General features: G+C 42.5%; 1 protein-coding gene across 1 annotated transcript in view; it reads left to right on the top strand.

Annotated features, from left to right (window-relative positions):
- The first annotated feature begins 2,927 nt into the window (after positions 1–2,927).
- Positions 2,928–23,302, top strand: part of LOC135989933 (cytosolic phospholipase A2 epsilon-like) — a 34,333-nt gene continuing 13,958 nt past the window's right edge. The window contains exons 1-10 of the mRNA XM_065637063.1: positions 2,928–3,023; positions 4,271–4,354; positions 11,821–11,893; positions 15,913–16,049; positions 16,552–16,683; positions 19,446–19,486; positions 20,614–20,656; positions 21,490–21,547; positions 21,981–22,147; positions 22,265–22,351. Coding sequence (XP_065493135.1) covers positions 2,928–3,023; positions 4,271–4,354; positions 11,821–11,893; positions 15,913–16,049; positions 16,552–16,683; positions 19,446–19,486; positions 20,614–20,656; positions 21,490–21,547; positions 21,981–22,147; positions 22,265–22,351 — 918 coding nt within the window. The remainder of the gene's footprint in view (positions 3,024–4,270; positions 4,355–11,820; positions 11,894–15,912; positions 16,050–16,551; positions 16,684–19,445; positions 19,487–20,613; positions 20,657–21,489; positions 21,548–21,980; positions 22,148–22,264; positions 22,352–23,302) is intronic.

Genomic DNA, 23,302 nt, shown 5'->3' on the forward strand with positions numbered 1-23,302 from the left:
GATGGCGTTAAATCCTACTGTTGAAATTCTGACTACTCTGGGCTTACAGAGATCTGATATGAATACTGTGAGTGCTTTCTAGCTCCCAGCTCTCTCTCCTTTTCTCTGCCCTTAAACACTGGGAAAAGATGGTCCCTTGGCCCATAGCAGTATGACTTTTCATGCCAGCTGCTGCTTATTGCACCTTTCTCTCTCTCAGCTAATAATGTGTAAATTACTTGTAAATGTGTGAAATATTTGCTCCTGTCCTATTTCTTTTCTTATGCTGAGGTAATGGAGCATCCTTAGAGGCTGGTAAGCATCAGGTAAGCAGCTGTAAGTTTCTACATATATATTAATATGCACTTTTAAATCTTGAGCGATTGATAGTTGTTTCTTTAATTTTGCGATTTCTGCTACTCAGCTGGCTGACATCCAAAATCATTCTCACCAGTCTTGAAAGCAAGCCATGTTCCACATCTCCTTCCTTTGCTAACTGCACAAGCGATGGTCTAAGACACTGCTCATCCTGCAGGAAGAGGACATAGCTGAACCAGAATGCCCATCTGACTTTGCTCTCCAATGCTGGTTTTTTTGTATAGGAGTATCTATATATCTGAGAGCAGTGAGGTGGTCACAGATAGTCTTTGTTGTGTTTCCAGCTTGCCAGAATAACCCCAGGCTCATTTTGTCTGGCCTGCTCAAAGGCTAGGCAAATGCATACTGTTGCAAGGCATTTAGGAGGACACTGGCTATCAGAAGTTTCGGTCCAGTCCAAGACTGTGATGAAAGAAATCACAAAGCTATATTTGAACATGTTGAAAAGTGCTAAGTGTGCCATGGAGCCCCATTTCTCCACAGCCTGTCCCTGAGGTCAGACATAATACAGGTACCTTCACCAAGTAATTGATGTTTCTACAAACTGGGTTGTAGTGTGAATAAGAAACCTAAGTAGTAGAGGGGCTATGATGTCTAGCAAGCACTAAAGGTTGCGAGTAGTATGCTGTTTGTTGACAGGGCAACTATGGTTAGGTATTTGAAGCAAATAGGTTCTTTTGCATCATCTATCCTTAAATTACTGAAATATGGAATTTAAAGAAATAAAATCAGTCCTCTTGGAACTCTGATTTTCATTCTACAAATTGAGACCATCCAGCTTTGTACATTCAGATTTTAAATTAGATAACACTAGTTCAGTTGTGAATGAGAGTCTTGAAGTTTTCTTCCTTTATGGCATTCCCTGTGGAGTCACGCTGGTGGGAACTGAATACCTCGATGTAGCTGAAGGTCATACAGATCAATCCAGATGGCTGAGCATGCATATAATGGGGAATTAACTCTGAAGATGTGGAAGTCTGTACACAGAATCTGCCTGTTCTTCTCCACAGGTTTCCTTGAAGACAGGGAATCTCGACTTTATTAAGATCTGCCACCTTTAGGCGGGGTTTCTGGGTGAATATCATCACTTCTTCTAATTGTCCTTTGAACTAATCAGCCTTGGTAAAGCTGGCCTGTCCTAATAACAAGTGTACCAGCATTTTTAGTGTCCAAAGGCAGGTCTTCCAAGGTCAGGCAGTTCTTCTCTTCTGGTGAGGCTAAAAAAAATGGCAAATGATTGTTCTCTGAATTAAGCTGCAAGAGGAGCTCTCCAGGATGCAGCTCAGAGTGTCTGTGACCTGAGGCCAAAAGATGCTCTTGTGGGCAGACCTACTTTTCATGCTGCAAATGCAGATGCTGTGACACAGCCTACTGTTACTGAAACTGTAGATTGTTATTAATTTGTTTTTCTGTGTTTGAAGATGGTAATTTCAAGTGGGTATGACTGGAGATGATCGTGTGCTCTTTTGTTCGTTCTCTTTGGTTGAACAAAAACTCTGTAAAATAAAACTTAAAAACCAATAAAACTAAACCACTGGATACTATAGTCCGTTCATCTTGACATGAGTTTCCAGCAGCTGCTGTGTAAAGTTCAATTGCCTTTCTCTGGAAAATACATAAAAGCATAACTCTTATCAGTATTCACATCTATTATATATTTTCTTGGGGTTTTTTGTTGAATTCAACGTCCTGCCAGGTGCAGCAGTAGTCCTGGGTAGTGCTTGTAGCCATTGGCATTGATCTCGAGATCTCTGCTAACCCCTGCAAATGTCCATCTCCTCCTCCCTGCCATCCCATCACACACGATCTGGTACTGCTACTCTGTGCCCCTCACTCACCTCCCCTACCTACTGCTCACCTCTGCAAACCAAAGACCCAGCCCCATGCCCACGCCTTGGCCTTGCTCCCCCAGCAAGAAGAAACGGGAACAGCCCAGGAGGAGCTGGGAGCTGCTGGTCCACGCGGTAACCTGTCAGGTGATGGTGTGACTCTTTCCAGGGGGGTTACTCCATGGTGCAGGCCAGTGCCTCTTTGCAGGTAGGGAGTTTGGGTCCTCCCACCCATACGGAGGCTTTGACCAAAGTGGACAGCTATGCAACTGCACACAGGGAAGTCACTGGTAGTTATTTGCACACAGAGGCTTTTCCCGGTACTCAGTTTCCCCCACACAGGAGCTGGCATTGCTCTCTGCTCAGGGCAGTCCCTGTGCCACAGGTGGGGTAGAGCTGGGTTTGAAGGAGCAGGCCTCAGCAGTGCTGCCGTCTGTGCTTCTCCTCTGCTTGGCAGGACAGCCTGGGACTCTGCTCACCACAGGAAAAGGGTGGCAGCAGTGCAGGACCTAAAGGGCAAGCACAGGCTGGGAGAGGTTCCCAGCCAGAGGAAGGTACCACATCCCTTTTGGCTGTTGTGCTTGCCCTCTAAGATCCTCCCTGGAGCAGTCATCCTTGGCGCTCCACTGTCTTTGGCAATGGGAGGGAAGTTCTTCACTTACAGAGATGAGATGGGTGGGGCCTCAGGTCATTTTATAAAATAAGTTGTCATTGACTCCTACAGGAGTAAATCCTGCAAACATGTCTCAGGAAGTACTGCCCGTGGAGGTGCCAGAAACACTCTATCACATGAATCCAGGGAAGGCCACGACTCTATCAAATACGAAAACACTACAGGTAAGAAAACAGCTTTAAAAGTATGCTTAAGGTCCATTGCATTCGGCATGCATTTGAGAGAAAACAAAATCCTGCCTTGTGAGCATGTTTATATACAAGCTACTGTACAAACTTACTGTCTGAAGGGACTAGGTGACAGTGTCTCTGCCTGAAGGAGTTTAAGGTGAGATGTTATCTTGGTGGCTATCAGTGCAGAAGTCCTCCTGACTCCACTGGAGCCAAAGATCTCAGCTCCATAGGCGAAATGAGAGGAGTCGGCATAGCAAGAGGACAAAAATTAACTGGGAAGGAAACAATTTCTAGGGGACTGAATTATCAGCCTGAATCCAGACCCAGACTTAAAAAAAATATTTTTTCTTCCATAATTAAATGCTACTTTTATTAAAAACTTAATATTTCTATATTGATAGCAAAATATTTACATGTGTATTAATGTGACAACCCCATTTTTTGGCATTGGAAAACAGATAAGAACAGGATAGAGAATAGTGATAGGGAATTGAATTTTATTTCCACATTGCCATTTTTGTTCTGAATTTTCCATATCACTTTGCATCCTCTGGGTCATTTCAAGGTTTGCATTTAATTTTAAGTGTACGATGTTATACATTGTTCTGTGTGGTCTTTGACTGGACAAGGCATATCACTTTGGTAAATACACTGGAAACAGAAACCAAATACTTTTGACATTTTTTATGGGAACTGTCCTTTGATGATGTTTTCCTACAAAGCATTTCAAAAGGGGGAACCCTGCATTCTAGAAGAATTTTGGAACTTCTGTTTACTGAAAAAATTGAAATGTTAGATATAAAATTTTACAATTGCAATATGTTTCATGCTCTGGGTTCAAACCCAGAGAAAAGACTGTGGGATTTTTTAAATCAAGATTTAATAGTCCTGAGAGTGAGATCGGGTTGCCAAAATATCACATTTGAAACAAAAAGCAAACCTTTATTCATAGAATGAATGCTGGGATACCTTTTGTGTATCTCATGGCTGAAATGGCTTTTCTTCATTGACTTGTTGAAAGGATACCCCTGACATGGATTTTGCACCAGTGTGTACCAAACCATATGGTGGTTTGTTCGTTATGCTGAGCACTGTAACACAGCTGGGTGTAACCAACAGTTGTTCTAATTGGGGTTTCAGCATAAGTTATTGCGAATAGGAATTAATTACCTACCCTGATAGTGCTGCTGTTGTTGTTTTAATGTTATCATTTATCATTTATTTATTTCTTTCCTCAGGATGAAGACTCAAATATCAATTCTTTGGGAGATGGTGAATGTCGAGGAGAAAATGCAGAAAATCCAGACAAAAGTGATTTCAAGGTATTATGAACAAGAGAATTTTGAACCAAACAGGGCTAAGGGATTTGTTTTGCTCAAAAGGGGAGAAGGCTCAGGTAGACAAATAATGATGGCAGTAGTTTGAACGCTAGAAGGGAAATGCCCTTAAATTTGTTGTTTGGATCACTTTATTCCTCTTACATTTATGGTTTTCAGAATTGTTTGTTGTATTTCTTTGTTATGTTTTATTGGGAGCATGCAGAACATATGCTGGTTTAATCCCTCACTTCCTTGTAAAGGAAATCCATTGGTGAGCTTTCTGTTCTGCAACGATTTTGTAACAAAAGGGCCAAAAGTGACAGTGATGCATGTTCTCCTCTAATGCCTTCGGTAGTGCAATCTCTAGCCTAGCAATTTATCAGAGAATTCTGAATTATTAAACCCTGTTTTTTCACCACTTCTGTGCTCCATCAGCAAAAACTGTAACGAGATGCTGTGGACGGAGTGACGCTTGAATGTTTTAGAGCTGTTTCTTGTGTTTGAAGATCAGTCATAGGTTTATTTTTGTTATAAATTACTGATTTTGATAGGAGTTCTCATTCTGCCACTTTGTTATCTGTGTAGTATGTACAGGCCTTGTTTCCTATCTTTCAGCATTAAAAAAGCTTAAATGAATATACAACTTGTATAACAATATTGTCCCAAGAAGTGTCTGTTTCTGAGACAGATAATTCTGTGGAAATTTTTGTTGTAATTCATGCAGACAAGTTATGCTGAGACAAAATGGGTGGTGAAACACTGGCACAGGTTCCCCAGAGAGGTGGCAGATGCCCCATCCCTGGAGACATTCCGGGCCAGGCTGGACGGGGCTCTGAGCAACCTGATCTAGTTGAAGATGTCCCTGCTCATCGCAGGGGAGTTGGACTAGATGACCTTTAAAGGTCCCTTCCAACCCAAACTATTCTATGATTCTATGAAAATGAAGCTGAAAAGGAGCTTTAATCTGGAAGTTGAAGTAATACTGTGAACAGGTTAAGCGGTACCTCATTTCCCTGCCAGGCAAGGTCTCCTTGTTCTTGCAGGGTTTGTGCAGCTGGGGAGAACAGCAGCCCTTTAACATAAGAGGGGCAGGTTAAACTCTCACCCTTATGCAAGGCAGGAGCTCTGTCTTCTGCTGAGTTTTGGCAGCTGGAAGCAGCTCCTGGGATCATGGGAAAATGGGGGAGCTGCCACCCTGCATAGTGAGGTTAGGAGGGGATTGCGGTTGCTGCCTCTCATATATGTGAACCGGGAGCCGAGGCAAGAAGGAGGGCTGGGTCCCCGTCGGTGCCAGGCATGGAGTCCCTGCATCCCACAAGGGCAAGAGGCTGCTGTTGGGAGCAGCTCCAGCCCTGGGCTCAGCGGCAACTGGAAAGGCAGGAGGCAACAGCTCCTGAGCCACCCCCAGCTCCATGGTGCTTGCAGGAGCGTGGCACCAGCAGTAGCTCTGCTCAGCTGCAGAGGCTGTTCTGAGCCCAGGTGCCTCCCCTGCCACCCTGAGTGGTGGCATGTGGATGCCTAAATTACAGACTGCTGAAATGACATGCTCCAGCATTTAAAAATGAACCTGGCAAAGTCAAAGGAAGCCACTTCTCATCAGCTCATCACTTTGAAATAAGGTTTGTCTTATCCACATTTGACATCAAAAATGTAGAACATCCATATCTGAGATGGACCTCGAGATGCCCCTGAGAACTGGTAGTTAGAAACAGAGATTTTCAGAGTGTGATGCATGTCCTGTGGTAATGTCTACCCTAAGATGAAACTCTAGAAATGCCCAACAACTGCCAGATATAAACACCTATTTCAAAGCTACATGGAATTAGGTATAATGAGTCTCAAACCTCAGACAGTTAATGCTCAGTCTAGTTTCCTTCTCTCATATTTGTTCTGGTTGGGAAGGGTAAAGCAGGATAAGAGGGCTCTGTCTATTAATGGATGGACTATCCTATTCCCCTGGCTAAAATTATACATATGGAAATAATTTTGAATTTGCAGTTGAATGCTCTATGTTTTCAAATGGACCTATTTTTCAAAATCAGAAAAAGTCTGGTTGTTAAACATCTGGAGACACTAAAAGATGGAGGACAATGTTAACAGTACTGAAAGGGCTATGCAACTAGCCTGACCTATCAGCCAAATAATAAACCTCTGCAGATGTTGAGATCACTGTGTACTGAGAGTATCCATGTTGTGTTGATCAATATTTGAAGTTCTGCTTTTTGGAAATGTATGTCAAGCACAGCATCATTTGCACAGTCGTATTCCTGAAAAGGCTCATAGTCCCATGATGGATACATGTATGGGGAAGCAATTCTTGTGTCCTTGTGTGTACCTGTCATGCTCCTGTGGACACAGATAAACTTTGCCAGCTGAAGTTATCATGGCTGTATGCACGAAAGAGGTGTTTCCATCCAGCTGTGGGAGTTTTTTAATTCACTGATATCCAAACAAAACCTGCTAATTTTGGTGAAAAGGAGGCCTGCTTAGAAGTCACGTTACTAATAAAAAACACATGGCTTGTGAAAATCAACTAGTGGCAGCAGTGGTCCTTGGCACCCCCCCAACCCCTGCGCAGCCCCACAGCTGTCGATGGAGATGCCACAGCCCCAGCACCTGGAGGAGGTGAAGGAAGGAAGCAATTAGAGCAGCTGCCTTTCTGGCGTGGAGCCCGGGTTTGTCAAGAATGAGGAAGAGCTTCACAGACATGGCCAAATGCAGCAGCCAACCATGGTCATCCCAGGCGGTATGTGCCACGGTGGGGTCCCCTGTCACATCGCACAGCCGTGGGAGATCAGCTCCAGCAGGCTGGGGCAGGGCTTGGCTGAGTGATGTTCACAGCCTGAAGCATCCCGATCACAACTGTAGGAAACTCAAGGATGCACATTCTCTAAGGAGACCTGACTCTCAGACAGCTTCTTCATACACCACCAGCTCCAGATACACCATCAGCAAGGAAGTTTTTCAGTTCTGTTGGTTTGGTCCCTGGCTACCATCTAGTTAAATTAGATGAAGAAAGCAGTGCCCTGGTGACATCCTGTGGGTGATTTCATCTCCGTGGAATGTTTCTGTGGGCCAAGAATGCAGGGGGACCTTAGTCAAGGTGGGAAAGCTATCTTTGCCAGGAAAGGCTGCTGTGCCAGTAGACGACATAGAAACACATAGAGGCATCGTTATTGGGTAAATGCATGAAAAATGTATGGGTGGAGAGGAAGCTCTTTAAATGGTTTTCATAGATAACACAATTTTTTCAGGTTAGTTTGTAGAAACATCCTTTTTCAACAATTGAAAAGGTAAATTGATTTTCCTCAAGGTTTTTTAAAATCTTGTGTGATCTTTGCAGGATGGCTTGTGGAATAGCATGCAGTGTGGTTGCACTGAACTAGGTAATGGTACTAACACAATGTGGCTCATAATTTTCTGTGCTTCCTCATCCAAATTTTTCACTCAGCATAGCAAAGGTCACCTCCTCAAGAGACCGGATGGAAGGCCTTCCACATTTCATGTAGAAAAAAACCAACTGAGCACCTGCTTGGAAGGCAGCTGCTTTTTGGTGATGATGTAGTTTTCATCACACACACTGAAGATGAATTTCAGGATCTCTGCATTATTTTTCTGTTAGTTTATGTTTGCTTTGGAATAAATACCAATCTAAAAAAGGGTGACAATCAAGACTGAGAATGTGTTGGCTGCCCCTGGAGGTTCAAGAGTAAATCCTCTTCTTTGGATCAGTGCTGTCAGATAACTGCTGTCTGTTTTGGGGAAGCAGCTACAATATTCTGTTAACTGATCGAACATCTATGGTAAAACAAGGAGCTAACACTGAAAACAAAAATATGCATTGATCCAGCATACATTTGACTCTACTGCTGTGGAATTGCGAGACTGGGATAGTTTACAGTAGACGTGGTGGAGTGGTGAATGTCCATACAGTTGATATCGCAAACTGGGAAGACGCTGCTAGTAACTGCCCATGTTGGAAGAGTTTCTTAGATGAAGAAACTTAGAATCTGAAGAAACACGCTGAGAAAAAAGCAGATGAAAAAGAAGTAGAGAAGAATAGACATCCTCTGGTCTCATGGGCTCCTGCTTCGTTAAGGAGTACTGTCATTTTGGAGCTCCACAGGCACTTGTGATGCAACAGGATGTATCGGCTAAACTAGTGCAGTAATTTACATCACTCCTTCTTGAGATGGATGCATGCCACACATACCTACATCTGAATATAAGCGTGACTTTAAAGAGGGTTGGGATAGATGTATGGAGGCACAAATCTGCCAGGAATGCTGACAGTCTGCATCCCCAGAGAGCTCACAACAGAGAAATTTCTGTTTTCAAATTCTTACTCATCTGGGTGGAAAAAAGTTGGAATCATTCACGTGACAGACGAATCCTTTACTTCCACCAACACAGTAAATTGGTGCCAAGTATCATACCATGTTATCCTTTTTTAAGGAAAGTGGTGGAAAACTGGAAGAAGACACTATGAGATCTGCTCTACATTTGATGGAGCTGTTGTTCAAAAAATCCCAGTAAAACTTTATTTCCCTGGGAGTACAGAGAAACTAGCAGTGCACACCCTGATTGTGTACTGGTGCCACAGTGTGCTACATTGTGTGCAGCTGTGTTAACATGCCTGTACATGACCACAATTTTGGAAGGCCCAAACTGAAGACGAGCCAACAGATTGTCAATCAGTGAAACAGTGGCAGACCAGCTACATCATTCTTGATTTTATCAAAAGCAAAGCGACAATATGACAGTGCTAAATGGTTGTTGTAGTGTGTCTTTGTTAGCCCCAGGGCAGGACACTGCTTGGGGTCTTGCACCACTCAAGGCTGTGGTGGAAACCTCTCCATATGTCAAACAGCATGACGTAGCACTAGCCTTTTTTGTTGTTGTTGTTAAAGACATCATAGTAAGTTTTAAGTAAACAGAATAACAGAACTTCTATCCTTTGCATTATGCATGCATAGCTGCTATTTTCTTTGTTTGTATAACTAGACCCTAGTACATCGTGTTATGGTTGTCCCAGTTGCTATTTAAATACTTTTTTGTTGTTGTTTAATATGTTACTGGAATTAACTAAAACAGCAAGTCCTCCTGGGAGGAGCAGAACTAATGAGGCCTGATCGCTGGGTGATTTCTGCTCTCCCTGTTGTCTTCACGATGATCACCAGCAGGTGCCTCAGCTGCCAGGATGGCCAACACCTGGCTGCTGTGTCTTCCTCTGGTAACTGGCTGGTGACATCTGCCTCTCCCCCAGTGCAAGCACAGGTCTTGATTTCTGTAGCTTCTGTGAAGTCACTGATTTTAGGTGAAACTTCAATAAGACTTCTTGTGAAACCTGCATCTCTGAGAACTGATTTCCCCATGCCAGGTGGGGAAATTAGGCCAACACATTAGAAAGTCATTAATAGGAACTGGGAGACAGGTGATCAGATGGCAGAAATATGTAATAATCATTAAAAAACCCCAACCAACCGCACTTCCCTAATGTCTCTTATCCAAGAATCTCAAGTGTTTTTGCAGATATTGGATCCATCAGTTCTCAGTCAAACAATGCCATTTGCCTGAGGAAGCATAGCTGGAGCTGATCCAGGAGCTGGCAGCACCTTCTGCAGTCTCCTGAGATAAATGGCTGCAAGAATTGTCCCATGCTTATGCAGACCCTACCAAACAATGAGTTTCTGCCTTCTAGGGCATATGCTGAGGTTCACAAGCTCATTCCTAACATATGAATGTGGTGATCCACCTTTGCTAATTACCCAGCTGAGAAGAAGAGTTAATTAACTGGGTGGAGAGCTGTATTAATATGCTTATACTGTTTTTGAAATGTGAACCAATGTCCTTGCACAGGGTAGCTCTGAGGACATACTCACCCATCAGTTGCTGTTTGCAAATTTTGCAGCTTCTGTTAGGCTTTTTCTCCTTTGAAAACACTTAAAATATAAGGTAGATGAGTTGCTGAGGGTGAATTTTGTGAAGTACTAAAAAAGGAAAAAAAATAAAGATTTATTGAGGCACATATGGGAGGGGTGGAAGCAGGAACCCTTTTTAGGATCTCAACAAAAACATCTGAACATAACATGATGTGTTAGGAGACGAAAGAGAATTTTAAACATAGATTGAGAAAGTAATTTGTTGTGATGAAGGAGGCCTAATTGTCTTCCCATCTGAAAATAAGGTCCTTTTTGCTCTGTTATCTTTAAAAAAAAAACAATTGGCAACAGTACATACATTGTTTTAAGTGAGGTTTTGCCAGCTTCTCTTTATCTGTCTGAACATCTATTTTGCCTGCTTGTTTATAGTAGTTCTAGGAAGTCTCTGAAGTGCTATAGAAATAGAAGGATGCTCCTAAATGAGAGGAAATCAGTCGATAAAAATAGCAGTTGTCAAAAAGAATGATTTGAAGGGCTCTGCTGTAACCACTTATGCAGGTGGAAATGTTTCTAGGAGTGTGAGGAAATGACCGTGTACCACAGCCACAGGAAATGCTGATTTATTTATTGGCTTTGTCAGAGTGGCCTTTGCAGACAGGACTGAGCCAGAGACAGCTTTGTGGAATGAGCAAGCAGAAAATAGCCTTCCTTAGAAGAAGGAATTCACATTATCCTCTAATAATAAATAGGAAGAGGTCCGTGCAGTCACAAAATCTGGAGAGACTTGTTTTATAGAAGGTTATGGCTAAGACATTCAAAGGGACCAAAGGAATTTAAACACTTTCAATCTTAAGGGTTTTTTGGAGGGAGATATTGTTCTTTACTTTTCCCCAAAGGCAACCTATACCTAATGCCTTACCCCCTAAATCCCCTGGAAACAATTCTTAGCCATTGGTTTATCTCACAGTTGTGATTTACAAAAGTTCAGATCATTGTTACTGTTTTCCCCATACAGTTATAAAAGGGAAAAAGAGAAATCCATGTTTTTGAAGTAAAAGGCAAAACCAGCTCTCAGAGTGGTACTTCAGGTTTATCCCATGAGAGACAGCAACAACGGGTACTCTCCACAGCACTTTTTTCAAAGCAATGGAACCTCACGTGTGGTTACTAAGGTGACTGTCAGTATTTTGACAACTCCACCTTGGTGCTCACCAGTGCATTTACTCTGTTCAAGAGCCTTATTGTAGCTATGATGTAGAGCTAAACTCTGCAGTAACAGAGCAAGGGAGTTTGCAAGTGTCTCACAGGCAGTGTCAGTTGACATGAATTTATCCTTTTCTGCTATGATGAGCCATCCAGACTCTCAGGGTAACACAGCAAAAAGAGAATGAAATGTCTAAAATATTCAAGCAAGACTTCTTTAATAGCAGAGGCTTATGTTGCAGATTTTCATCTGCAGAATAGAGATGATTGACACAGACTTTACTGACTATATTGTTGTTTCGTAGCACTTGGTTGGTTTGCACATTTGATACTTTTTCCCACAGAAGGCTTATTCATACCTTATTTTGTGCTGTTCTTCTCCAGATATTATCCTCTCCCTGCTGCCTGCTGACTGTAAGGATCATTCGGATGAGAAATGTCCAGCGAGTGGACACCTGTAAGTATCTCCATTCCTAGTGGTATCTCAGGGTACAGATGACAAGTTTTTCTTTATAATTGTACCGCTACCTTTTCCAGGTGTTTCTGAACCAAGCCAGTGTTTAAGTAAACTAATTGTTATAAACCAGGTCAGTCCTTGCTGCTTGCTGCTGTTTCATTGAATGTTATTCATGTGCTTTCTGGTTGGTTTTAAGACTTGAATGTATTTTTGACGATAAGTACTTTCTCCCAAAGAAGGGACAGTTTCTGCCACAGGTAGATGAGAGAGACTGTATCCCGTGTTTTCAGAAGCAAGGGGTGATTTTGCCGTTGAGTTGCAGCACCTTGGGAATTGTGGCTGGCAGGAACAAACATTTTAATCTTCCCCCACACCCCCACCCCAATCTTGGCTCTGACACAGATGAAATGAACAAGAAAACACTTTCTAAAATCATTACCACCAGGCTAATTAATTACCCTGAGAGCTGGATGCCTTGTCCCTTCTAACACTCTTGCAACAGCCTCGCAGTTGTGCAAGCCTGCGAGTCACACGGCAGGAAAGTGGTGGGAAGTGAGTGAGCAGGAAAGGAAAATACCACTGTTTAGTTGAAGGACATGGACTATCCACATGTGCAGTGAGGAGAGACATTTCACACAAGGAAGGTCTTCTCTGTGACCCAGCCCTCAGTGAGGGATATATCAGCTATATCTGAGGTCACATCATCGGGTTGCACACTCTGCACTTGCACCTCCCTCCCCATCCATGGTTGTGGCACACGTGTGATGAAGCAATAACACAGAAAGGTTTCATCGAGGACTCCTTTCAGATCTTCTGCATGTCAGGTGGCAAGACAAAACCACAAATAACTAGGTTGTAGGAAGAGATTGTGCAAGCAGAACTGAAGCAGTGTTTTGCATTAAATACACAGCTGACTAGTTTGCCTGCATCATGCAATTAAGGGTGGTTTGATATGCTTTGCATCTCAAAGTACAGTTGAGAAACAAGAATGATGAATCACATCAGTAGATCAGGGTACTTTGCCAGCCAGACAAGAATTATTAATCTCCAATAATAATGGAGATCAATGGTAGTCATACAGAATTACTTTTAAAATGTTTTCAAATCAGCATCATTACTTCTGAGATCTCCAAGCACATTTGAATACTTATTTTCACAGTTTCAAAATTCTTCAAGAAAAAAAAATCAAACACAAACCAACCAACCAAACAACCCCCAAGCCCCCACAAAAAACCAAACAACCAACCACCACCACCGACAGAAACACAACAAAAAACCCATGCCAAAACAAAACAAAGAACCCCAAACACTTATGCAGAGTCAAATTGATGCCCATACAGTTCTCTGAGGGGAATATATTCAGTAGGTACACTGCAAAAACCTCTGACACCTGACAAAATGGAGAAACAAAACAACCCACCATGACAGATCTGAAACAGCTTTCACATCCAGAGGGACTGAACAGGCTGCAGGCTTAAAGAGTGGAAGGGAAATTATTGAGGACGACATGGAAGTTGGCTATATAAAAAGGAACAGGAGGGAGAAGGTGTGGAGTCATTTTTCACTATTTTTTTCAAAATATGAGAATAAAGGAGCATTCAATAAAATTATCACATGGGAAGCTTAAAACAAAAGCAACATAGAAGTAAACTGCGGAACCCATCACAGAATGTGTGGATGTTAAAACATATCTGTTCAAAAAGAAACTGTTTATGGAGCAAAAGTCTAGCAAGGGTTATGAAACACAGTATTCCCAATGCAAACTCTGGTGTGGGAGATCCCTACTCTGGCTTTGCCTGAATGATGGAGGGTAGGTCAGGTGCAGTACTGCTCTAGAATTAGCTTGTTTCTTCTACTCTGTAGCAAGGTGTAAAAGGGCTATTACCTGGCAGTGAAATGATTAAAGATTTCTTTCATAACATGAAAAAGCCTTATGTTTTTTCTTCTGTCCCATCCTTGGAAAAAAGATAAACTCTTCCAGGCGAGACTTCCCTGAAATGCCCAGTCCAAGACAGACACGCTTCCTGGAAGCATATAGACTGAATGCTGTAATTCGACAAGTAGTAGGCAAGTAAAAATTGTGTCTTAAACCAGAAAGAGGGTAGCCTTAAATCTAGTCCTTAAATCGATGCTGCCTATAAATTAAATAAAGACAAGCAACTTCCTTTGCAATAAAAAGGCACAAATGAGACACTTTGTTCCTCCTTCAGAGAGATATTCATGTGCCTAAGCAAGGCCAGATGTGTACAGCAGACAGAGTGCCCAGGCCGACTAGACCTACCCTTACTGGGGAGACATTTAGTATGAGTAGCTGATGTTTTCTATTTTAGCCGTAAGTGGCAGGCTGCTGTGACATGCATCATCTGTGCTCTGCAGTGTCTCTGTGTTGTTTATTGATGATGCTCTTGATACTGCTTATTTTTTATTTGTACCCTTAATGCAAATTGAGCATGAGTATAAGGAGAGCAGGAGGCAAAGGGATATAATATGCAACCAAAATGTCTGAAGTGAAAAAGACATCCCTGGGAATCAGGATTCTTGGAGTCATCAGTCTGCAAAGCCCCTTGTGCCATCTGTGTGGGGGAAACAGGTGTTACTAGGGTAATTTCTGTTGTTTTCACTTGTTGGCTTGAACACACAGTAGGAAGGGAGCCCATAGCAGCCCTTTTCCTTCCCTTTGGGATTTTGTTCCTTGAGAAAAGGAAAAGAAAGGAGGAAACCTGAATGGTGGAAGTGAAATTTCCACTCAACTAACACAGGAAGAAAGTATAGGGAAGGAGACTAAGACAGAAAAGTGATGGGAAGGTAGAAGTGAGTTAAAGCAGACTCTGGACATGGACAGTTAAACTGTTGTCAGAATCTAATTTAATTTTTTCTTTAATCCAAGATGAGATATGGAATGTGGAAAACCACAGGAGAGGGAGAGGGCTGGGCCTGCTGAACATTTTCCAAACAATTTTTTCCATCAGAGGAATATTGATTTTTTGACTCTGCAGGAATGCATTGATTCCACCATATTCTTTTCTTTAGAAAAAATTTGACAGAATTAAAAAACCTTTTCAATTTATGCATTATAATATTAAAAAGTAGAAAAGTGATAATTATAGTGTCAGTTGATATATCATATATATCAAATACCTACCTGCCACTGAACGGTCTTCTCCATTTACTGCTATTATCACTTGTCTTTCTCCGAAGTCTCACATCAAAAGACATCCATTCTCAAAGTTAGTTGCCTTTTGCATTACATGACATCTGATAATTTTATTGTTAAGAACTGTGTGAGAGAGTTTCAAGGCGCTGAAGTATTTTGCATAACCTGCATGAAGAAACGTCGCATTCCTTCCACACACAGTCCATCCTATGTTTGGCCGTAGCCATTTGAGATTAATTTAGGTGCCTTTGGGAAGTAGGATGGAATATTCTTCACTAGCCTTCTCCCAGTGCATTTATGGAGACAGATGTGGTCCGTCTTCTGGAGGTGGCAGTTAGTTAAGATCCCATGTCTAATTCAATGAGCTCCTTATGGAGGGGGCCTCTGCCATTGCCAACAACAGAGGTAGCTCTGCAGCTGCAGAAATCTGCAAATCCTCATCAAGAAAATCACTGAAGACAAGGTAGAAATGGAGACCTCTTGCAGTTGTTCTCAAGAGGAGGAGGAGGGTCCTAGAACTGTCTCATCAGAGGGCACACATGAGCACAGGAAAACTTGTTGGTTGAGAAACTGAGGAAAGTGGCTGACTAGAAGAGGAAATTCTTACCCTCTTCCTTTAAACACAATATCACTGTTGTTTGTAACTCACACAAGGAAGAACAGAAACCACTTTCTGCTCTAGGCCATCCTATGGTCTGTGCTTTTTCCCTCTCAGAAGGACATCTAGAAAAGAGTTACATTATACCAGGTATTTCTGCCTTTAAAAGACTCATTGCTCTTGCTGCTATGCAGTAACCCTTCCAGTGTCATGCAGCACCACTGACTTTGCCACATCAGCAATTGTTTTGTCTCTTTCCATACCCAGTTAGCCAGGCTGACTGCTACGTGTCCTTGTGGCTGCCGACTGCGACACGTGAAAGATGCCGCACTAAAACTGTGAGAAACTCCAACAATCCGGTGTGGAACGAAACCTTCTACTTCAGGATCCAGAGTCAGGTCAAGGTAAGGAGCCAAAGTTGTCTGCTTGAAGCAGCCTGAAGATTCGGTGTGTGGTGGGTGCTGTCTATCTCCTGAACTGTGCCCAGGAGTTGTTTAAGATGTGGCACATTATAAAGGAGTGTTCAAATTATTTAACGGCAAAGATGACTGAGTTCCTGTGCCTGTTCAATGGTGTTGTTTAGGAGGGCCAGAAACTCAGTATTGATGTTTTATGGACTCAGTATTGATGTTTTATGGAAACCAAAGACTTATGAATCAGTGCAAGACGGATACAGAATTTGGGAGTTAAATAAGCTGTTGTGTAGGTATAGCCAATGTATCACTCGGATTACAGCAATTAAAATGAACTGAGGAAGAATGAATATTTGATTTACAGTATGTTTTTCCAAAGGGGGATGATGCTTAATTTATCCGCTTTTCTTCTCAAGCACATCCTCCACACTTCTTCCCTGGTGATGTCCAGACTCTAGAGAAACTGAAAAGGCCTTCTCCCTCTTTTTTCCAGAACATGCTGGAGCTGACAGTTTATGATGAGGATTTTGCTACTCCAGATGACCATCTCCTCTGTGCTCTCTTTGATACTGCTAAACTTCCAATTGATAGAACAGCACTCCTGTGTTTTAAGCCCAACCCAAAGGTGAGACCTGTGAGATCAGTGCCTGCAAGATCTGGCAGGAGGGGGTGTAAAGGGCACACTTACATGAGTTTTCAAGCCTGAACTGTAAATTTTCATGTACTTCTGTCTCATGGCCTGTGTTTTGTATTGCTTTACTCTACTCCCATCCCTTTCGGCTACAGCTGCTCAAGCCCTGGAAGTCAGTATTAGTTGATAGTCTTGGCAAAGTGTCTTTGTTTTATTTCCTGGGGCTGAACTTAAGGATTGTTTTTCCAATTTGTTACTGGTCCAGCAGCTATGTGGCTCCATCATGTAGGAAGCTAAAATAAAGCAGCTAAGAAACCAGTGGAGAGTTTATGCAACACTTTCAAATCCTGGGGGTGAGCTTTCTGAGTCTGCCATGGATGACTTATCTCAACAATGGGTACATGAATTGCCATTGAAAATATAAACACAAAAAATATGGTAAAAAAATTGGATTTGAGAGCTTGAGCCCCTCTTGCCAGTATTTTTATAAATTATTGAAGACCATATGGCTGAAACAGTGTGGTAGGCAGGGGAGGGATCTGACTGCAAACTACCCCTGATTAACTCCAAGGCTGAATAGTCAGTCATAGAATGTTAGGGATTGGAAGGGACCTTGAAAGATCATCTAGTCCAATCCCCCCACCAGAGAAGGAACACCTAAATGAGGTTACACAGGAATGTGTCCAGATGGGTTTGGAATGTCTCCAGAGAAGAAGACTTCACAACCTCCCTGGGCAGCCTGTTCCAGTGTTCTGGCACCCTCACTGAGAAGAAGTTTCTTCTCATATTTAAGTGGAACCTCCGATGTTCCAGTTTGCACCGATTGCCCCTTGCCCTATCATTGGTTGTCACTGAGAAGAGCCTGGCTCCATCCTCGTGACACTCACCCTTTATATATTTATAACCATTAATGAGGTCACCCCTCAGTCTCCTCTTCTCCAAACTAAAGAGACCCAGCTCCCTCAGCCTTTCCTCATAAGGGAGACGCTCCACTCCCTTCATCATCTTTGTGGCTCTGCGCTGGACTCTCTCCAGCAGTTCCCTGTTCTTCTTGAACTGAGGGGCCCGGAACTGGACACAATATTCCAGATGAAGTCTCACCAGGGCAGAGTAGAGGGGGAGGAGAACCTCTCTCTACCTACTGACCACCCCCCTTCTAATGCACCCCAGGATGCCATTGGCCTTCTTGGCCACAAGGGCACAGTGCTGGCTCATGGTCATCCTGCTGTCCACCAGGACCCCCATGTCCCTTTCCCCTACACTGCTCTCTAACAAGTCATTCCCCAACTTACACTGGAACATGGGGTTGTTCTTGCCCAGATGCAAGACTCTACATTTGCCCTTGTTATATTTCATTAAATTTTTCCCCGCCCAACTCTCCAGCCTGTCCAGGTCTCTTTGGATGGCAGCACAGCCTTCTGGTGTGTCAGCCACTCCTCCCAGTTTGGTGTCATCAGGAAACTTGCTGACAGTGCACTCTATTCCCTCATCCAAGTCATTGATGAATATATTGAAAAATACTGGCCCCAGTACCAACCCTTGGGGGACTCCACTAGATACAGGCCTCCAAACAGACTCTGCCCCATTGACCATGACTCTCTGGCTTCTTTCCTTCAGCCAGTTCACAGTCCACCTCACTACCTGATCATCCAGACCACACTTCCTCAGTTTAGCTGCAAGGATACTGTGGGAGACGGTGTCAAATGCTTTACTGAAATCAAGATAGACCACATCCACTGCTTTGCCATCATCTAGCCACCTGGTTATGTCCTTGTAAAAGGCTATGAGGCTGGTTAAGCATGACTTCCCCTTGATGAAGCCATGTTGACTGCCCCTAATGACCCTCTTCTCCTTGATATGCCTTGAGATGGCGCCAAGGATAAGTTGTTTCATCACCTTTCCAGGGATGGAGGTGAGGCTGACTGGTCTATAATACTTTTTTCCCTGTAATTCATAGCCACTACCCCCTGCCTCTTTGATTGTATCAACTTGCACCCCAAAGGCAAAGCTGAAGTTGTCCCTGTGTGTACCCCAGCACTGTCCTCTGCAGTGCACAACAGCGATACCTCTAGGGCTGAGCCTGCTGTCTTATCTATCAGAATCAGTGCACTTTCGGAGCTCTGAATGACTGATTTACTCTGTTTCTCAGTTTTCCATCTATAAAATGGGAAAACAGTCTCTTGATTCCCTTTGAGGTCTATGGATGAGCTCAGTGAAATATCTTACATGCTACTTCTTGCTTCCATGGGCAAATTGCTTCTGGTACCCAAACTAGGTCACTCACAACTAGCCCATGCATATCAACACCCCCTGACAGAGGGTTGCAAAACTGTAACTCTTAATGACTCAGTAATACCAGTCTCTATTTATTATGTTAAAGTGATGGGTGGAAAGTATCTTTAACTTCCAAGATAATAGCAAGGACAGTAAATCACAGCAGGACAGTGCTAGGAATAGATGGGAATAAAAGGCAGAATTCAGAAGACAAAGCAAGGTGAAAATTGTCTTTCTGGAAAACCTTCATACAAAGAGCTAAAAGTACAGGTTGTTTTGATGATACCTTGTAGAAGGAAGGAGATGAGGAAGGAAACATTAAACTGTTCTGAAATGTTTTTTTCAGACCTTCCAGTCTGAAATATTTATCACAGGCTGTGCATTGCAACCAGTTAGTTACTTCAATATTGTGTAGCAGGGACCGGGGTTTAGAGAAGGATGAAAGCATTATATAGCTATTTCATTTAATTTCTTGTTTTCAGGCCAAGGAGGAGCTAGAAGTTGAATTCAAATTGGAGCCTGCGTAAGTGATATACAGATTCTTTACAAAATACAAAAATCCTTAAATGTTAAAACACAAAGACAGCACTAGAAGTCACGCTTGGTGGGATTTCTGCAAAAAAGTGGCAGACTTCTCCTGAATCTTTACTGCAGTCTCTGCTGGAGCGAGTCTTCTGTCCGATCTCTCCAGTCAGTTTGCTCTGTAGTTCAGTTGCTTTCAAAGACACCTCCCAGCACTGTCTCCCCTATCCACAATGTCAGATTGTTTACCTGGGGATATTTCAGGAGACTTTCTGAGTGTGTGTGCATAAGCTTGTCTGTGCATGCATGTCTATCAATCTTTCCGTGCCTGTTTCAGTTTGTACACTAGAAAGACTTCTGATACTGAACCGTTCAGTCCAGGTTTCCAGTGTATCTCTGACTCCTTTGATTTTCCCTTGCAGCACTGTTTTCACCCTAGTAATTCTGTTGTCTTTCTGCCCAACACAATGACAATGTGTTGGAAGCTCTAGTGCAGGGCTTTTTCTCCAGCAAAGTCAACCTGCAGTTCATATGAATCAGTATTTTTGCCTCTATGTTACTACGAGGTAACTAAGGCACAGCAGAAATAAAGTGACCAGCCTAAGGTCAGTCCTCAAACTAGTGGGGAGCCAAGACCAGAATTCAAGTCACTCCACAACTTCTCCTGACTTCACCTGAATGATCTTGAAAGATTTTTTTTTTCCATGTAATTCATACCCACGGCCTTCTGCCCCTTTGATTTCATTTGTATATCAGCAAATACATAGAACTGGGCTTCCCAATGGGGATATGCTGGCGTATTAGCATGTTACCACTGAAATACATGTACTTTACATGTTATAGTGAGAAAAAGAATTTGAATGCTTAACTGCAGATTCCATTTTAGATGATCATGAGGTTGTACTGCAAAAAAGTGGCTGTGATACACATTGCTCAGCTTTGGTACAGAGGCAATCACCTCAGAGCAGTGCGCAGTCCGAGCAAGCACGAAAAGGAGTTTGTTGCATAGCTGCTGAGGTCCCTCTGCCCATCATTCTTCTAAGTGGGGAGAAAAGGCAACATCTGGGGCAAGGATGAATAGTCATTTGTTTGATCTAAAAAATCCATGTTTTTCATTTTGTTTCCTAGTTCTGGTCCTTATGAAGCCATTGCTACCAATGGAGTCCTGGTGGTATGTTTTTTCTGAAGAAATTTTCTACAAGTATTTCCTTAATATAAAGGAGGAGGGAGGGTGTGGGTTAGAGAATCTGTGAACTATAAAACAGCCAGTAGGCCAGTTCTTTCTCTTTCACCCTGCCCCTCCCTTTCCTGTTTAAGATACTTTGAGAATGAAATACTAATATTTTATTGTCCTATTCATTGGTGATACCCCACTATTTCCCATTTGTCCTGTATTTTGACACATGACACACACAGACTTTTCCTCTGGTACTAGTTCTTCTTCAAAAATGTACCACTGTCTATCAAAGCACAGTGGTAAAAACACTATGAAACCATTTGCTGATAACCTACCCAGGCCTTTCCTCCTCTGGGAGACAAGTCATGTCTAGTGGGTAAGCTCAGCACTAGATATTGACTTATTGTAATTACATTATGTGAAAGAAGAGTGAGTGCCATTAAAAAAACCGCAATAGCAATGCTTCCTCAGAAAACTTTTTCTACTGTTGACTCTAGGTCGCTCAGCAAAATATCCTTCATTTATGTTTTTCCCTGTTTAACCCTCTGTATCTATCTTAGCATCCTAAAAATGCTCCTGATTTTCTTCTTTTCCATCTTCCTCTTACTGCACCCAGTCATATACCATTTTTACTGGCAGATGCTCTACAACTCCCTTCAAAGGTTTTCCTTTTTATTAGTCAGCAGCTTCTAGGCAAAAGCCCAGAAGCACCAGGGAACTAGGCACTTCAGGGAACAAGACATGTCCAAAGCTGAGTGATTCATGGCTCTCTGTAACAAGGCTGGGGTGGGACGATCTTTCTCACAGATTCTTATTCTCTTTTACAGTGTCGTGAACTTTGCTGCTTGGAAGTTGAAGTGGTGGAGAAGGCACAGCAAAAATCAAGTAAGATTATTGCTTTGTTATCTATTTACCAACAACTGCATGCTTATTGATGAGAGGATGCCTCTTTCATATAATGTACTGGAGAAATAAATAGTATTTACAGTATACAGTGCAGTTAACACCAGGTAAACACATTAGGTTGTTATAGACTTCTATGACTGCATCTTCTACTCCCTCAGGCGTATGTCTATTAGACCTACATCAAAGTTGACATTCCAGTTGTATATAATAGCTAGAGATTTCAGAGTCGCATTTCCATGAATACAGCCTCTGTTTGTTCATTTCCCTGCATTGCTAGTGCTCCCTTCAGAGTGTTTTCCACCAGACAAAGCTGTGGTCCAAGCTCTGCAGCACCCCACTTTTAATCAAGCCAGCATAGTTTTCCAGTTAAATTATAGTGACATTTCTCACAACCTTTGTTTTGTTCTTTTAGAGAAAGAGCTTTCCCTCACTGTGAAGGGCTCCTTTGAGGGGACACGGGATATCACGCTGGGCCCTGATGGAGTAGCCAGCCCGTCAGGTCCCACCACGTTCCACTATATCAAGTATGCGGAGCCAACACTGGACGTCATGTTGCCAAAGAAGAGACGCTACCACCCTGTATGTTGGAAATGGACTTTATGATGAACTGACCATGAGTACCTCTCTAGAAAGTGGGAGGAGGGGGAGAGGGTAAACCATTACTGGTTTTCTCCTTAAAGCATGTTGTTTTCCCAGTGGACCTGTAAGTACAGTACAGAGACGGGCTCCCCTGTGGTGATGCTGAATTCACTGCCCATGGGAAGGACAACGACCATTGCAGAGGTGAGCATCACTTCCAGACTCCAGGAATAAAAAGTCACCCAAGTTGAAATCATTCCTTCTATAAGTCCCCATAATATTGCCCCACATGACTTATAAGGAGGTAAGAAATGTTCTGATTTTTTCTCAGACCTTGAACAGGAGCTTTGTTTCTCCAACTGTTTTCTTCACAGAAGAAGTTTGACCTTCCGTTAGTCTGTGGACTCAACTAGTCTATAGATGCCACTATTATGTGCCAATAGCAGATACAGAGATCAACAAGGATGTCAGAAAATATGATGATTCCTTCAGTATGTGTCTCCCTGTTTTACCCAAAGGCTCACTGACTCATCCTTTGCTTAAGGTCCAAAGTGAAAGTTGGTCCTTGGACATGAGCTAGGAAAAAGTCAATAAACTTGCCCCTAGTAAACCTTGTGCTTCGAAGGACAGTATATTAAAATATATTGAAAATATTAGAAATATTGTATGGATTTTAAAGAATGTAATGGGAATATTGCATGAAATAGACCTATGTGCTGTATAATTTTGAATGAAGTTAATAGAAGAAAAGGATCCATACTACAAAAAAAAAAAAAAAGTGTTTCTGTTAAGAAGTACCTACAGATTTCCAGATTATTAGGGACAATCTTGTCCAAATAGTAATAGTTACATTGTGAATAAGTAGGACAACATACGATTTCAGGACCATTAAAACATTCTGTCGAAACAGAATATTTTTTGTCGGTTATTATGAAGGTTGCAATAACTATTTTAAGACAGGATGAAGTCTTGGCAGCAGCAAAAGCAGACTTGCAGGCTCTTCACTGTGAGACTGTGTCCAGGATGTCAAAGATGTGTTGTGTATTAGAGCATAAAGAATGGGAAACATACAAAAAATAGTATTTCAGGATGTTGCAGAAAGCTTGTGAAAAATACGGGAAACAGGACCTACTGCATGGGTCTCTGGAACCTCCT

The sequence above is a fragment of the Caloenas nicobarica genome, chromosome 5 (genome assembly GCF_036013445.1).
Source record: "Caloenas nicobarica isolate bCalNic1 chromosome 5, bCalNic1.hap1, whole genome shotgun sequence".
Classification (NCBI taxonomy): Eukaryota; Metazoa; Chordata; class Aves; order Columbiformes; family Columbidae; genus Caloenas; species Caloenas nicobarica.